The sequence below is a fragment of the Scyliorhinus torazame genome, chromosome 2, assembly GCF_047496885.1.
Source record: "Scyliorhinus torazame isolate Kashiwa2021f chromosome 2, sScyTor2.1, whole genome shotgun sequence".
NCBI lineage: Eukaryota > Metazoa > Chordata > Chondrichthyes > Carcharhiniformes > Scyliorhinidae > Scyliorhinus > Scyliorhinus torazame.
Genome location: NC_092708.1, coordinates 345,057,078 through 345,075,032, shown reverse-complemented (window position 1 = coordinate 345,075,032; position 17,955 = coordinate 345,057,078). Strand labels below are relative to the sequence as shown.

At 51.3% G+C, this 17,955-nt stretch overlaps 1 protein-coding gene across 2 annotated transcripts in view; it reads right to left on the bottom strand.

Moving 5' to 3' along the window:
* Positions 1-17,955, bottom strand: part of LOC140403153 (ribosome quality control complex subunit NEMF) — a 112,916-nt gene that overhangs the window by 57,919 nt on the left and 37,042 nt on the right. For both annotated transcript variants that reach the window (XM_072490849.1, XM_072490858.1), the window contains exon 14: positions 15,409-15,597. In XM_072490849.1, coding sequence (XP_072346950.1) covers positions 15,409-15,597 — 189 coding nt within the window. The remainder of the gene's footprint in view (positions 1-15,408; positions 15,598-17,955) is intronic.

Genomic DNA, 17,955 nt, shown 5'->3' with positions numbered 1-17,955 from the left:
AGGGTTCCTAGCTGGGGGGGAACCGGGTTGCTGCTGCTATGGTCAAGGGGCAGCTGGAGCGAGTCGAGGGGGTTGGGACGGGGGTCTGCCGCTGTGGGGAACGGGCCGGGCGTGAGGCTGGCCAAGGAGGGGTTATGGCTAGTCAGCGGGGGAGGGGGGGGCGGGTAGCCTCCCGATCCGGCTGATAACCTGGAATGTAAGGGGACTGAACGGGCTGGTCAAGTGGGCCCGGGTGTTCGCACACCTGAAGGGGCTGAGGTCATGCTCCAGGAGACACACCTGAATGTGGCAGACCAGGTAAGATTGAGGAAGGGATGGGTAGGTCAGGTGTTTCACTCAGGGTTAGATGCCAAAAATCGGGGGGTGGCGGGCGATCTTGGTGGGAAAGAGGGTGTCGTTCGAGGCGTCGAGCATTGTGACAGACAATGGCGGCAGGTACGTAATGGTATGTGGTGAGCTGCAAGGGGAGAGGGTGGTGCTGGTCAATGCGTATGCCCTGAACTGGGACGATGCGGGTTTTATGCGGCGCATGTTGGGTCGGATCCCGGACTTGGAAGTGGGGGGCTTGATAATGGGGGGGACACGACGACTTTAACACAGTGTTGGATCCGGCACTGGATCGCTCCAGGTCTAGGACGGGTAGGAAGCCGGCGGCAGCTAAGTTGCTGAGGGGGTTTATGGGCCAGATGGGAGGGGTGGACCCTTGGAGATTTGCAAGGCCGGGGGCGAGGGAATTTTCATTCTTCTCGCATGTTCATAAGGCTTATTCCCGGATCGACTTCTTTATTATGAGTAGGGCACTGATAGCTAGAGTAGAGGATACCGAGTACTCGGCGATAGCCATTTCAGATCACGCCCCGCATTGGGTAGACCTAGAGCTGGGGGAGGAGAGGGACCAGTGCCCATTGTGGCGCTTGGAGGTGGGGCTGTTGATGGACGAGGAGATGAGTGAGCGGGTCCGAGGAAGCATAGAGAGATACATGGAGGCCAATGATAACGGGGAGGTCCGAGTGGGGATGGTAGGGAGGCGCTGAAGGCGGTGGTTAGGGGAGAGCTGATCTCCATTAGGGCCCACAAGGAGAGGAGAGAGCAGAGGGAGAGGGAGAGGCTGGTGGGGAAGATGGTGAGGGTAGACAGGAGGTATGCGGAGGTGCCGGAGGAGGGACTGTTGAGGATGAGGCGTAGCCACCAGGCCGAATTCGACCTGTTGACCCGCGGTGATGTCCCGGGCACTGATCTCATTGATCCTGAAGCGGGACAAGGATCCCCTGCAGTGTGGGTCTTACAGGCCGATTTCGTTGTTAAGTGTAGATGCCAAGGTGCTGGCGAAGGTCACGAGAATTGAGGATTGTGTGCCGCAGGTGATCCACGAAGACCAGACGGGATTCGTGAAGGGGAGGCAGTTGAATGCGAATGTGCGGAGGCTCCTGAACGTTATTATGATGCCGGCGAGGGAGGGGGAGGCGGAGATATTGGTGGCGATGGACGCTGAGAAGGCCTTCGATAGGGTAGAGTGGGGGTACTTGTGGGAGGTGCTGAAGAGGTTCGGGTTTGGGGAGGGGTTTGTCAGGTGGGTTAAGTTGTTGTACGAGGTCCCGATGGCGAGTGTGGCCACGAATAAGAGGTCTGAGTACTTTCGGTTGCATCGAGGGACGAGGCAGGGGTGTCCCCTGTCCCCCCTGCTTTTCGCACTGGCGATTGAACCCCTGGCTATGGCACTGAGGGAGTCGAGGAACTGGAGGGGGCTGGTGCGGGGCGGGGAGGAGCATAGGGTGTCGCTCAATGCGGACGACTTGCTGCTATATGTGGCGGACCCGGTGGGGGGAATGCCAGAGGTAATGAGGATCCTCAGGGAGTTCGGGGATTTCTCAGGTTACAAGCTCAACATGGGGGAGAGCGAGTTGTTTGTGGTTCACCCAGGGGACCAGGAGAGGGGGATTGGCGAGCTCCCACTAAAAAGGGAGGAGAGGAGCTTCAGGTACTTGGGGGTCCAGGTGACCAGGAGCTGGGGGGCCCTGCATAGACTTAATTTCACGAGGCTGGTGGAGCAAATGGAGGAGGAGTTCAAGAGGTGGGACGCGTTGCCGCTGTCCCTGGTGGGTAGGGTGCAGTCAGTTAAGATGACGGTGCTCCCAAGGTTTTTGTTCCTGTTCCAGTGCCTCCCCATGTTTATCCTGAAGGCCTCTTTAGGCGGATCAACAGGAGCATAACGGGGTTTGTGTGGGCGCGAGGGACTCCGAGGGTGAGAAGGGTGTTCCTGGAGCGGAGTAGGGATGGGGGGGGGGGGGGGGGGGGGGGGCTGGCACTGCCCAACCTCTGTGGGTACTACTGGGCCGCCAATGCAGCGACGGTGCGCAAGTGGGTGATGGAGGGGGAGGGGGCTGCATGGAAGAGGCTGGAGATGGTGACTTGTGAAGGTACGAGTCTGGAGGCGCTGGCAACGGCGCCGCTGCCGCTCCCTCCAATGAGGTATACCACGAGCCCGGTAGTGGCGGCTACCCTCAAATTCTGGGGGCAGTGGAAGCGGCACAGGGGGGAAGTTGGGGCCTCGGTGTGGACCCCAATACGGGGGAACTACCGGTTTGTCCCAGGGAGAATAGATGGGGGGTTTTCGGGGTGGCACAGGGCAGGGATAAGAAAGTTGGGGGACCTGTTTGTAGACGGGAAGTTCGAGCCTGGGTGAACTGGATGGAGAAGTATGGGCGACAGGTAAGGGCGTTTGCCAGGCGGCAAGTGGTGGAATTCCCGCAACTACTGCTACACACAGTACAGGACAGGGTGCTCTCGGGGGGGTGGGTGGGAGTGGGGAAGATCTCGGAAACTTACCAGGTGATGCAGCAGGAGGAGGAGGCCTCGGTGGTGAAGGTGAAAGGTAAGTGGGAGGAGGAGTTGGGAGAGGAGATCGAAGAGGGAACATGGGCAGATGGCCTAGGGAGGGTGAACTCTTCCTCTTCGTGAGAACCGGCTCAGCTTCATACCGTTTAAGGTGCTGCACAGGGCACACATGACCGGGACAAGGATGAGCCGGTTCTTTGGGAGAAGAGGACAGGTGTGTTAGGTGCTCAGGGAGCCCAGCAAATCACAGCCATATGTTCTGGGCTTGCCCAACGCTGGAGGAATTTTGGAAGGGCGTGGCGAGGACGGTGTCGGGGGCGGTAGGATCCAGGGTCAAGATGGGCTGGGGGTTCGCAATATTTGGGGTTGCGGGGGAGCCGGGAGTGCAGGAGGCGAAAGAGGCCGGTATTCTGGCCTTTACGTGCCTGGTAGCCCGGCGGAGGATTCTTCTTCAGTGGAGGGATGCAAGGGCCCCAAGCATGGAATCCTGGATCAACGATATGGCGGGGTTTATTAAATTGGAGGGTGAAATTCGCCTTAAGGGGATCGGTACAAGGGTTCTTTAGGCGGTGGCAACTGTTCTTGGACTTCCTGGCAGAGCGGTAGACAATGGTCAGCAGCAGCAGCAACCCCGGGGGAGGGGGGTTTGGGGGGGGGGTGGGGGTTTCTATTTTATTTACCCTGGGGAATCTGAGGGGGTGTATATATTTGCTTTGTGTTAACTCTGGGTGTTAATTTATTATTTATGTATGGGGGGCATGGGGGTTGTTTTACTTTGTTCTGTATTTAATTCTATTGGGTTTCTTTTTCATTCTGTTGTTGATATTTTGTGAAAATCCTAATAAAAATTATTTTTAAAAAAACAAAAAACTACATAGGGGCTGGTTTAGCACACTGGGCTAAATAGCTGGCTTTTAAAGCAGGCCAGGCAGGCCAGCAGCACGGTTCAATTCCCATTCAGTCTCCCCGAACAGGCGCCGGAATGTGGCGACTAGGGGCTTTTCACAGTAACTTCATTTGAAGCCTACTTGTTGCAACAAGCGATTTTCATTTCATTATATCAACCGCATGTGCAGCTGTTGTGAAATCTGCTTATTTAAATACAATTTTTTTAAAATTTCCAATTAAGGGGCAATTTAGCGTGGCCAATCCACTACCCTGCACATCTTTTGGTTGTGGGGTGAGGCCCACGCAGACACGGGGAGAATGTATAAACTCCACACGGACAGTGACCCAGGGATCGAACCCGGGTCTTCGGCGCCGTGAGGCAGCAGCGCTAACCACTGCACCACCATGCCGCCCCATTTAAGTACAAATTAGTAGCACAGCGGTAATTCAATGATAATACACGGGGTCAGGCTGATGATGCATTAGTCTTAGCTTGGAAACAGACGGTAGCGAGCAGAGACTAGAGACCAAGTCAGCCTCATTCAATTTTTGTTAAATTACAGTTTATCTCTGCTAGTAAAATTGATTGATCCATAGGAACATTTGAGGCAGAAGACAAATTTACATAAAATTGGGGATTCTTAGTAATTTAATGTATATGGGAGCACTTCAAAATGTGTAAATTCAACAGTTAGCCCGTGGTACAGTGTTCTACATCCTCAAAGCATCAGTCAAAGTTTTATAAATTTCTTCATGCTGAAATGAAAGAGACCAGCTCACCATTAATGACAAGTTACAGATGTTCTTTCACATACGGAAATCTCATTAATCATAAAATATTCTACACGCCAGTGATTTCAATAACAATCGATAAATGATTTAATTAGAAAATCATATAGTCCAATATAGCTTAAATGTTAGATATATTAGAAGGTGAGGAGCTGGATTAGAGGGGGGGGGGGGACTCCCAGTAGGTTAGAATGGAGGAGAGTCTGTGCAGGGGTTGGGGTTGAGGGTGTTGGCAACAACGCCGCTCCCGATGGCCCCGGGGAAATATTCGGTGGTGGTGGCGACGTTGAAGATCTGGAGGCAGTTGCGCCAGCACTTTAGGTTTTGGGCGGGGTCAAAGGAAATGCAGATTCAGGGGAAACATAGATTTGAGCCAGAGAAGTGGGATGGGAGTTTACGGAGATGGGAGTTAAGAGTATTAAAGGATTTGTTTCTGGGGGGCCGGTTTGCGAGGCTGGAGAGAAATATGAATTGGGACAGGGGGAGATGTTTAGAGATTTTGCTCGGAAGGAGGTACAGTTTTCCGATGGCACCGGCCCTACACTGTTGGAAGAGGTACTGATGACTGGGAGAATGGAGAAGGGGGTGGTGTCGGCAATTTATGGGGTGATTCTGGGGGAAGATAATGTATCGCTGGAGGGGATTAAGTTGATGGGGAGGAAGAGTTGTGGGAGGGATTGTGGTGTGAGGTGCTCCAGAGGGTGAATGCCTCAACTTCGTGCAGGAGGTTGGAGCTGATACAATTGAAGGTGGTATATAGAGCACACCTCACAAGAACGAGGCGGAGCTGACTCTTTGAGGGGGTGGTGGATGTTTGTGAACGCGGTGGGTCCTGTTGGCGTGGAGGTCAACTTCTCCGCCCTGTGCCTAGGCGTGGCAGGGGGGTGGGGAATCTGCTGGAGTTCCTTTTTTTAAATAAATGTCTTTTATTGGGTTTTTGAACGAAATATATTTACCGTTATGTACACAGGATATATAGAAGGGCACACCCAAACATACCAAAGAGAAGAAAATAGTAAATGGTAAAAAAAAATAAATAAATAGGATAACTGGTAGGGTATTGTGCACTAGCTCAACAGCAGCAACTCTGTACAACTGGCAAAATTATTTATAACACATAAGTAGGCGACTGTTTGCGGGAGGGAGGGTAGTGGAGACCGGGGAGGTAAATATACATTTGGGTGCCGGAGAGACAATTACAGTGGGCAATACTCGAATGGGTTTGGTGTTGTTGTCGCTTCTCGCTGCCGTCTTGCGCTCACTGCCACTTCTGCCGTTCCTCCAGTCTTTCGTCTTCATTCTCCTCGTCCCCTACTCCTGGAGATGCCCTGTTCGTTATTGTGTCCCGTGCCTTCCTTCCGGCTCTCATTTCCCTGCCTCTCCCCGATTCTCCGTCTCTTCTTCCCCCCCCCCCCCCCGTGGTTTGCCTTTCATTCCTCGTAGGCTTAGCTGCCCCCCCCCCCCCCCCCCCCCCCCCCCCCCCCCCCCCCCCCCACCCGATTCTTGGCTACCTGGCTATTCTTCCTCTCGTTCGTTGGCCACAAACAGATCCCGGAACAATTGCGTGAATAGCTCCCACGTTCTGTGGAAGCCGTCGTCTGACCCTCGGATGGCAAATTTGATTTTTTCCATTTGGAGAGTTTCCGAGAGGTCAGACAGCCAGTCTGCAGCTTTGGGCGGTGCTGCTGACCACCAGCTGAATAGGATTCTACGGCGGGCAATCAGGGAGGCAAAGGCAAGGGCGTCCGCCCTCCTCCCCAGGAATAGATCTGGCTGGTCCGAAATCCCGAAGACCGGCACTTTCGGGCATGGCTCCATTCTCATCCCCACGACTTTGGACATTGCCTCGAAGAAGGCTGTCCAGTATCCTGGGGCAAGACCAGAACGCGTGGGCGTGGTTGGCCAGGCCTCCTTGGCACCGGAATGTTTTTTGGGTAGGGATGGGAGTGCCGCCATGGCGAGGACCCGGAGGGAGGTCCCCATGCAGGAGGCCTCTTCCACGCGCACCCACTCGGCTTCCGGCTCCTTGATCCATCCCCTTATTCGCTCGGCCGTCGCCACCCAGTGGTAGAATTGTAGATTTGGGAGGGCTAGCACCCCCCTGGATTTTGTTTTTTGTAGGACCTTCTTTGGGATCCTAGCATTTTCCCCCCCATACAAACGCCATGATTAGTTTGTCCAGAGCTTTTAAAAAGGCCTTGGGGATGTAGATCGGAATGGATCCAAGTAGGAAGAGGTACCTGGGCAGTACGTTCATTTTGTTCGTCTGGACTCTCCCCGCGAGGGAGTGGGAGTGTGTTCCATCTTTGCAGATCCTTTTTTACTTCCTGTGTCAGACTGGTGAGGTTCCATTTGTGGATCCCTTTCCAGTCATGGGCTATTTGGATCACCAGGTAGCGGAATTTGTGTCGGGCCTGTTTAAACGGCGGTCCCGTTAGTGCTGCCCCCCCCTACTTGTGGGTGTACTGGGAAGATCCACTTTTGCTCATGTTGAGTTTGTAGCCCGAGAAGGCGACAAACTCTTTCAGGAGCGCGATGATTCCGTCCATGCTGCTCTGTGGATCCGAAATGTAGAGGAGCAGGTCAGCTGCATAGAGTGAGACTCTGTGCTCTCTGCCGCCCCTTCGGATCCCCCTCCAGCTTTTTGCTGCTGAGCGCGATTGCTAGTGGTTCGATCGCTAGAGCGAACAGCAGCGGGGACAGTGGGCATCCTTGTCTGGTGCCCCTGTGCAGCTGGAAGTATCGGGAGTTGGTATTGTTGGTCCGTACGCTCGCCATGGGAGTGTTGTATAGGAGCTTTACCCAGGAGGTGAACCCTGTTCCAAGCCCGAACCGCTCCAGTACCTCTATGAGGTATTTCCATTCGACTCTGTCGAAGGCCTTTTCTACATCTCGGGAGACGATCACCTCTGGTGTTCTCTCCCCGGAGGGGGTCATTATCACGTTCAGCAGGCGCCTGATGTTCGAGGTAAGCTGTCTACCTTTGACAAAGCCCGTCTGGTCCTCTGCGACCACCTCAGGTACACAGTCTTCTAGCCTTTTGGCTAGGATTTTGGCCAGTATTTTGGCGTCTGCATTCAGCAGTGAGATGGGTCTGTAAGACCCACATTCCGTTGGGTCTTTGTCTTTCTTCGGTATCAGCGAGATTGAGGCCTGTGCTAGTGTGGATGGCAGTGTGCCCCCAGCTAGTGAGTCTGTGAACATCTCCCGCAGGTGCGGGGCCAGTGCTGTCGCAAATTTTTTATAGAAGTCCGCCGGGAACCCGTCGGGTCCCGGTGCCTTCCCCGCCTGCATGGAGCTAATGCTGTCCATGATCTCTCCCAGTGCTACTGGTGCTTCCAAGCCCCGTTTTTTGCCCTTCCCCACGACTGGAATGTCCAGTCCATCAAGGAACCATTTCATCCCGGACTCCCCCCTTGGGGGTTCTGAGGTGTACAGCCCTTGGTAGAAGGCCTTGAAGGTTTTGTTGATCTTTTCTGGTTCTGTTTCTAGCGTGCCTCTGGTATCCCTGATTTGTGCAATTTCTCTGGTGGCTGCCTTCTTTCTCAGCAGGTGTGCCAACAGGGGCTGGCTTTGTCTCCGTGTTCGTATAGGGTCTCACGTGCCTGGCGGAGTTGGTGCACTGCTTTCCTGGTGGAGTGCAGGTCAAAGTTCCTTTGTAGCTCTTTCCTCTCCGCCAGGAGCTCTACGGTCGGGGCCTCGGGGCGTTTACGGTCTACCTCCAGTATGGAGTCGACCAGCTGCTGCCTAGCCCTTTCCTCCCTATCTCTTCGCACTTTGAAAGCGATGATTTTCCCTCTTAGTACGGCCTTTAGCGCTTCCCAGAACGTGGAGGGCGAGACCTCCCCGTTCTGGGTTGTCCTCCGTGTACTCTGCTATGGCCCGTGATATCCTTTCGTTGAAGGCCTCGTCAGCTAGTAGGGCGATGTCCAACCTCCATGTGGGGCGTTGGGCCCTGCCCGTCTCCAGCCTCACGTCCACGTAGTGTGGAGCGTGGTCTGATATCACAATTGTGGAGTATTCCACTTTGTCTAGCCCCGGAAGCACCATTTTCCCCACCACAAAGAAGTCAATTCTGGTGTATACGTTGTGTACAGGGGATAAGGAGGAGAATTTCTTCTCCCCGGGTGGGCGAACCTCCAGGGGTCCACTGCTCCCATCTGCTCCATAAAGTGACTGAGTTCCCTTGCCATGCTTGAGGTTTTCCCCATTTTGGGGTTTGATCTGTCTGTCTTTGGGTCCTGTACACAGTTGAAGTCCCCCCCATGATTAGTCGGTGCGTCGCTATGTCAGGGATTTCTGCCATAGTCTTCTTGATCAAGCTTGTGTCATCCCAGTTGGGTGCGTACACGTTAACTAGTACTACCGGTGCCCCATCCAGGGCCCCGCTGTCCATGACGTACCGTCCCCCTGGGTCCGTAACCGTCCTTGTCGCCCTAAACATCGTCCTCTTGCCGATCAATATCACCACCCACCTGGCCCTTGTCCCATAGCAGGAATGGTAGGTCTGTCCCACCCAGCCCTTTCTTACCCGCAGTCGGTCCTTCTCTCTCAGGTGTGTCTCTTGGAGGAAGACTATGTCGGCCCTCATATTTCTTAGGTGGGTGAGGACTCTGGATCTCTTCACTGGGTCGTTGAGTCCCCTTACGTTCCAGATGACTATCCTGGTGGGGGGCTTCTGTCCCCTCACTCCTGTGGGATTAACAATACTTACCTGGTGGATGCGCCAGAGGGTTTCCCTTTGTTAGGGGGCTGTCCAGGATGGCCGCTGTCACTGCTCTCTCCATGCGGTCGGGTCCCTGCGCTTCGGGGTTTCCCTTTGTCCCGGGGGCACCCGACATGGCCGCCCACTGTGCGTCCGCCATGCGGGAAGTCCCCTGCACTCTGGGGTCTCCCTTTGCCGAAACCGTACTGGGTAGGTGCTTGCAGCGATTGCTTGTTTCGAGCACTTTGGTTGTGGCACTTTGTAGCCCTATTCCTTTTCTAACCTGGTTTGTCCCTCCTTCCTTGTGTCCCCGCTCCCCGGTCTCCCCTTCCGTGTCCCCCCCTCTCCCGGTCTCGCCCTTCTCCCCTCTCCCGTATAGCCCTCCTTTGTCCCTCTTTCCCCTGTTCCCATCCCCGTTTGTTCTCCCATCTCTTTGGGTGGTGCCCCCCCCCCCCCGGCCTGGAGCCTTCCCCCCGTTGGGGGCGCGCTGTGGCCCTGCTTTGTTGCATCCCCCGGCGCTAGCTTTCCTGCTAGTACGGTGGACCCCCTCTCGGGAGTTACTGTCTCGCTTCTCCCCTGCTCGGCCTCTGCCGTTTTCTGCCCGCTCTTCCCCCATCCTACACTCCTCTTGCTTGCTCTCCCTTCTCCGCTACTCTAGTTTCCTCGTGCTGGGGCCTGGCCTCCCACCTGAAGCGGTCCCTCGGGCAGTGGTTTGCTCTTTGTTCAGGGTGCGCTCGCCGTGACGGGTGAGGGGGGGTGGCTGGCGTTGCCTCACCCCTCCCCTCTGTTGGCATGTTGTTGCCACTTGCCAGGGGCCCCTCATTTCTACCCTCGCTGGTGGTCTTCCAGCCCATGTTCTTCAACAAAGTTGTGTGCTTCGACAGGGGCTGTAAAGAAGTATTCTCTTTCTTGGTATGTGACCCAGAGTTTCGCTGGGTACAGCATACCAAAACGCACTTAGCTCTTAGAACATAGAAAAAATACAGCACAGAACAGGCCCTTCGGCCCACGATGTTGTGCCGAACCTTTGTCCCTGATTAATCATAGATTATCATAGAATTTACAGTGCAGAAGGAGGCCATTCGGCCCATCGAGTCGGCACCGGCTCCTGGAAAGAGCACCCTCCCCAAGGTCAACACCTCCAAACTATCCCCATAACCCAGTAACCGCACCCAACACGAAGGGCAATTGTGGACACTAAGGGCAATTTATCACGGCCAATCCACCTAACCCGCACATCTTTGGAGTGTGGGAGGAAACCGGAGCACCCGGAGGAAACCCACGCACACACGGGGAGAACGTGCAGACTCCGCACAGACAGTGACCCAAGCCGGAATCGAACCTGGGACCCTGTAGCTGTGAAGCAATTGTGCTATCCACAATGCTACCGTGCTGCCCTTAAGAATAAATTAATCTGGAAGTATTTATGGGAAGTGTTAAGGAGGTTTGGGTTTGGGAATGGGTTTATTAGCTGGGTTAGACTTCTTTATGGGGCTCCAACGGCAAGCGTAGTTACAGGTCGACACAGATCGGAGTATTTCCAACTATATAGGGGTACAAGACAGGGATGCCCGCTGTCTCCATTGTTGTTCGCGTTGGCAATTGAACCTCTGGCCATGGCGTTGAGAGACTCCAGGAAATGGAGAGGGGTGATTAGAGGGGGAGAACACCGAGTCTCGTTATACGCGGATGACCTATTGTTATACGTGTCGGACCCAGCGGGGGGGATGATAGAGGTTATGCGAATTTTGAGGGGGTTCGGGGATTTCTCGGGGTATAGGCTAAACATGGGGAAGAGTGAATTATTTGTGATACATCCAGGGGACCAGAGTAGAGAGATAGAAGGCTTGCCTCTAAGGAAAGTGGAAAGAAACTTCCGATACCTGGGGATTCAGATCGCTCGGAGCTGGGGAACCTTGCACAGACTTAATCTGACACAGTTGGTAGAACAAATGGACGAGGACTTCAAGAGGTGGGACATGCAGCCTCTATCGCTGGCGGGCAGGGTGCAAACAATTAAGATGATGGTCCTCCCGAGGTTCTTATTTGTATTTCAATGTCTCCCTATACTAATCACCAAGACCTTTTTTAATAAAATAGACTGGAGCATCACGAGCTTCGTGTGGGCAGGGAAAGTTCCGAGAGTAAGGAGGGGGTTCCTTCAGCGTAGTAGGGACAGAGGAGGATTGGCACTACCGAACTTGGGCGATTACTATTGGGCCGCCAATGTGGCAATGATACGTAAATGGATGATGGAGGGTGAGGGAGCGGCGTGGAAAAGACTAGACAGAAAGTCCTGTAAAGGGACGAGTTTAGAGGCGCTGGTGACGGCGCCGCTACCGATCTCACCTAAAAGGTTTACCACGAACCCGGTGGTGGCGGCAACATTGAATATCTGGGGACAGTGGAGGCGACAGAGAGGGGTGCGGGGAGCCCTGGTGGGGTCCCCAATCAGGAACAATCATAGGTTCGCCCCAGGAAGAATGGATGGAGAATTTCAGAGCTGGTACCAGTTGGGAATTAGGAGGGTGGGAGATTTATTTATAGATGGGACTTTTGCGAGCTTGGGAGCATTGGAGGAAAAGTATAAGTTGCCCCGGGGAAATTTCTTGAGATATATGCAGGTGAGGGCGTTTACTAGACAACAGGTGAGGGAATTTCCGTTGCTCCCGACACAGGGGACACAGGACAGGGTGCTTTCAGGGGTGTGGGTCGGAGAGGGCAAGGTGTCAGAGATTTACCGAGAGATGAGGGAAGAGGGGGAGGAGTCGGTGGGCGAACTAAAAGGAAAGTGGGAAGAAGAACTAGGGGAGGAGATAGAGGAGGGTATGTGGGCTGATGCCCTAAGCAGGGTAAATTCCTCTTCCTCATGCGCCAGGCTTAGCCTGATTCAATTTAAGGTGCTACATAGAGTACACATAACGGGAGCAAGATTGAGCAGGTTCTTTGGAGTGGAGGACAAATGTGGGAGGTGTGGCGGGAGCCCGGCAAACCACGCACATATGTTTTGGGCGTGCCCGGCACTGGAAGGGTATTGGAAGGGAGTGACGGGAGTGATTTCGCGGGTGGTGAAGGCCCGGGTCAAACCAGGCTGGGGGTTAGCTCTATTTGGAGTTGCGGAAGAGCCGGGAGTGCAGGAGGCGAAAGAGGCCGGCGTTGTGGCCTTTGCGTCCCTAGTAGCCCGGCGCAGAATCCTACTCATGTGGAAGGAGGCGAAACCCCCCGTATTGGAGGCCTGGGTAAATGATATGGCGGGGTTCATTAAACTGGAGCAGATAAAGTTTGCCCTGAGGGGATCGGCTCAAGGGTTCACCAAGTGGTGGCAGCCATTTCTCGACTACCTAGGGGAACGTTAGAGGGAAGACGGATGACCAGCAGCAGCAACCCAGGGGTAGGGAAGTTTAGTTTAGGTCAAAGATAATGGGGTTTTGTTACTTGTGTATTGTTAAAAAATTCTGTATTGTTATTGTTGCGTTTGCTTTGTAAGAGGGGAAAAATTGTTGTTTGGGAGAAAATTTTCAATAAAACATATTAAAAAAAAAAGAATAAATTAATCTACACACTATATCATTCTACCGTAATCCATGTACCTATCCAATAGCTGCTTTGAAGGTCCCTAATGTTTCCGACTCAACTACTTCCACAGGCAGTGCATTCCATGCCCCCACTACTCTCTGGGTAAAGAATCTACCTCTGATATCCCTCCAATATCTTCCACCTTTCACCTTAAATTTATGTCCCCTTGTAATGGTTTGTTCCACCCGGGGAAAAAGTCTCTGACTGTCTACTCTATCTATTCCCCTGATCATCTTATAAACCTCTATCAAGTCACCCCTCATTCTTCTCCGTTCTAATGAGAAAAGGCCTAGCACCCTCAACCTTTCCTCGTAAGACCTACTCTCCATTCCGGGCAACATCCTGGTAAATCTCCTTTGTACCTTTTCCAAAGCTTCCACATCCTTCCTAAAATGAGGCGACCAGAACTGTGCACAGTACTCCAAATGTGGCCTTACCAAAGTTTTGTACAGCTGCATCATCACCTCACGGCTCTTAAATTCAATCCCTCTGTTAATGAACGCGAGCACACCATAGGCCTTCTTCACAGCTCTATCCACTTGAGTGGCAACTTTCAAAGATGTATGAACATAGACCCCAAGATCTCTCTGCTCCTCCACATTGCCAAGAACTCTACCGTTAACCCTGTATTCCGCATTCATATTTGTCCTTCCAAAATGGACAACCTCACACTTTTCAGGGTTAAACTCCATCTGCCACTTCTCAGCCCAGCTCTGCATCCTATGTCTCTTTGCAGCCGACAACAGCCCTCCTTACTATCCACAACTCCACCAATCTTCGTATCGTCTGCAAATTTACTGACCCACCCTTCAACTCCCTCATCCAAGTCATTAATGAAAATCACAAACAGCAGAGGACCCAGAACTGATCCCTGCGGTACGCCACTGGTAACTGGGATCCAGGCTGAATATTTGCCATCCACCACCACTCTCTGACTTCTATCGGTTAGCCAGTTTGTTATCCAACTGGCCAAATTTCCCACTATCCCATGCCTCCTTACTTTCTGCATAAGCCTACCATGGGGAACCTTATCAAATGCCTTACTAAAATCCATGTACACTACATCCACTGCTTTACCTTCATCCACATGCTTGGTCACCTCCTCAAAGAATTCAATAAGACTTGTGAAGAGCTGCTTTCGCTCTGTTAAACTCTGCCTGTCTCCTGGCTAGGTCTGCCCCAATGTCCTCGTACATTCTAATGGCGTGTCCTTCCCATTTGCAGGTTCTGTTTTTCCTGGCCAAGCGCAGGATTGTTTCCTTATCTTGGTACCGGTGCAGTTTCGCTATAACTGCTCTCGGGTGGTCCCCTGCCTTGGGCTTCGGGCGCAGCGACAGGTGTGCTCTGTCCATTTCTGGTGGGTTGGGAAAGGTTTTCCTCCCCACTAAGTTGCCCAGCATCTCGGCCACGTATGTCGTGGGGTTTCTACCCTCGATCCCCTCTGATAGGCCCACTATCCTGACATTTTGCCTCCTCGAGCGGTTTTCCTGGTCGTCCACCCTGCCCTTCAGGCTCCCCTGTGTTGTGCCCAGTCTCGCCACCTCCCTCTCCAGGGCCGTGATCCGGTCGCTCACGTCAGTCGCTGCTTTCTCCAGCTCCTTAATGGTCGCCTCTTGGGCTTCCAGTTTCTCCCCTTGGGCATCTAATTTCTCCTCTGCTCTGACCAGGGCCTGCTCCACCTCTGTCTGGGCCTTGGCCATTGCTGCCTGCACTGCGGCCTCTATGTCTGCCCTAGCCTCTGCCTTGTTTACCTGCAGATGTTCCCTCAGTGCATTGGCAAAGGCTGCCTTCCAGTTCCAGCTCCCCCCTGGCCCTGGGGGAGAATGCACCTGTCTGCCCAGCTCTTTTTGATGCGGCGATACTTCCGTTCTGCCGCTTCGTGTGTGATTAGCTCGTCTGAACTGGCCCAATGGATTGCCCCGTCTGCCTTTGGTGCCCCTCCTCCCTCTGCTTTGGCTCCCATCTGGCATTTCCCCCCCCCTTTTTTTCCCCCCCTCTTCTTCCTGTTTCTTCCCTTTTTCTTCTCCCCTCCCTTCCCACTTTATTTTTCCTCTTTTATAAAATTCTTCTCAAGTGAACTTGTTTTGGGTGAGAAAAAGAGGAAAAAAAAGTTCTGCTGGAGTTCTTAACGCTTGAGAAAGTGAAGTTCAAGTTGAGGGGAAGGACGGCAGGGTTCTACAACTCATGGGCTTTGTTTATCATGCATTTTCAAGAATTGGATGACATCGAACAAGGGCGGAGGGGGGGGGGGGGGGGGGGGGAAGAGGTTGGAATGTATAAGTTATTGGTGACTATGTGTGGGCTGATGGTGGATTCCTGATTCTTTTTCTTTGGTGTTTTGTATTTAATATTGGGGGCTGTTTTGGGGGTGGGTGGGATGAAGGGCTTGTTGGCCAGGAGATTGCCATTGTTGATTATTTGTTGATGAGTGCAATTTTGATGAAAATGTGAAAAAGGATAATAAAAATATTTTTTAAAAAGAGAATGTTAGATATATTGTACATTGGAATACAATATAAATCCAAATTTTAAATTGAAAGTTAAAACAACCGTGTTTATAATCAATTTCGGAGAACGTATCACAGGTAATTTAGATTTTCTCGATGAATACCTACCTTTTGGCATTAGCATACGCAGTGAGACCAAGATCCACATCCACCAACACTGGTTTGTTTTTTTGTAACATTTTCTTCTGCTGTTTCTTTTTGTCCTTTTTCTTCTTGCCTGTTGATTGTTCATTTTGAGCATCTTCATCCAGATCAACGACAACTTCCTGACCGTCGTCATCAGTTACGTATGGGTTTCTAAACAGAGTGCAGAATTAAAATGATATACTCCATAGTAGTTACTGACACAGGCGCCACAATAATCCATTGGGCCAGCAGGTGCAAAGGAACACCAATATCTGTGAGTTCCCCTCCAAGCCACACATCATCCTGACTTGGATATACGTAGCTGTTCCTTCACTGATGCTGGATCAAAATCTTGGAAATTCCTCCCTACCAGCACCTTGAGTGTGCCTACACCACATTAATTGCAGCAGTTCAAGAAAGTGGTGGGTTCTCAAGGGCAATTAGGGATGGGCAACAAATGCTGGTCTTGTCAGTAACCCTCACTTCCGATGAAAGAATAAGTAATATTCCCAGACCATCCCACTTTCCTATCCTTGAAAATGATATGAGGAATGAGGAGACAGATATAGCAATAAGATAGGAAGAATAACCAAGACACCGAGATAAATTTTCCAGCCCAGCCCACCACGGGAATCGTAGCCAGCGGGATAGAACATTTGGCAGATCATTTAAAGGTTCATTGATATCGGGCAGGAATTTCTTGTCTCGGGGCAGGCATGATCGGAAAATCCTGTCTATAGACTCCAATATCTTATTTTCTTTTCAATAGAATTTTGAAAACATTTTTTTAATAAGAACATACGAAAAGTCATGGGGTAGAAAAGACCTTTGTGGAAAAAAAACTCATCTCTCTAATGAGGTCATTTAAATGGACTTCCCAACATCAAAATCTTTAAAAATTGAATATGGCAAACGGAAGGCAAGCAGACCTATTTGTTTGATGGGCACAATCCCAAACAGCAGGTGCACAAATGCAGAATGTTCTTGACTCAGCAGAAACATGGTGGTGCAGGAGCTAAAATCAAAGTAGACCCTGTGGCACCTGTCCAGTTCAAGTATCAGTCTAATTAATATATCATATATTGTGGACTGATCATGGCCTACTGTTGTGGATGCTCTATTCAGTAGAAGCTGTCGGCCCTGAACCAGAAATCCAACGAGTACTCCTCCATGTCGCACTAAAATAATTTCTCTTAAACCGTAAAAGGGAAGCAGGCACATGGGAACACCACCATCTCCAAAAGACTCTCCAAGTCACATAACGTCAAGATAACTACAATAACATATATCTATATAGCACCTTTGACATAATGAAATGCCCCAAAGTCTTCACACAAGTATAACATAAGTCACCAATCCATACAAGAAAAATTAGGACAGAGGATTAAAAGTTTGGCCAAGAGGTATGTTTCAAGGAGGGGGTTATTCCATGGTTTAGGGCTTAGGTAACTCAAAGCACAGTCAATATGCAGTAATTAAAATTAGATGAGAATAAAAGAGAAGCGCAGCTATCTCAGAAGGTTGTGGTTGAAGGATACTGCAGATATAGGGAGAAGCAAGGCCATGGAAAGACAACTCACCTGAGACAGCGCAACGCTGCATCAGGACAAAAAACAAAAACTTTGGATTCCCTCAGGTCCTGACAGCACAAACAGACTCCCAGGTGAGATAGGAATATTCTTGCTGTATTTACTGCTTTTTATTAATTATGTTTACCATTCTTGCTTAATAAATTCCTACTTTGCCTCCCTCACTTGATTGTATCCTGTCAGTCAGCTCAGCGAGACTCACAGAAATTATGGATTTGTGATACAAAATTAAATAAACTAAATTTACCAGCAGCCTAAATTTTAATCAGGTTCAAATTCCCACTGGGACACAAAAAGTAACCACAGGATGAGAAAGCATTGCTCGGGATTCTCTGGTTACGATATGATAGATAACAATGGAACCAAGCGCGAGTAGTTCCATCCAGCTGGGTAACTGGAGAGGCTTTGGAGGATGATCATGTGGAGATGACGGCGTTGGACTGGGGTGGGCACAGTAAGATGCCTTACAACACCAGGTTAAAGTCCAACAGGTTTATTTGGAATAACTAGCTTTCGGAGCACAGCTCCTTCATCAGGTGAATCACTCAAAGAAGTTTACCTAGGTCATAGTCACATAAGATGACATTTGTGATTTTGACAAGTGCTGATTTGGTACTGTGACACGGGCAGAAATCTCGATTGGAGGGATATAATCCCGACAAGAAAATAGATCACCATTCCTTCAAAAATGATGGGTCAAAATCTTTGAACTCCCTTTCCAACAGCACATGGGAGCAACTGCACTACAAAGACTACTAAGCTTCAAGAGCTCAAGTACAGTTACAAACAGGTAATATATGCGAGCCTTGCCAGTGATGCCCACATCCTGTGGATGATTTGAAAATGTAAGTGCAGTGCTTGGTGTAGCCTGTTCAAACAGTTCTGGTCACCAGGTCGCAATGGAGATATTCATGTGACTTAGACACTGTGGGAGAGAGCG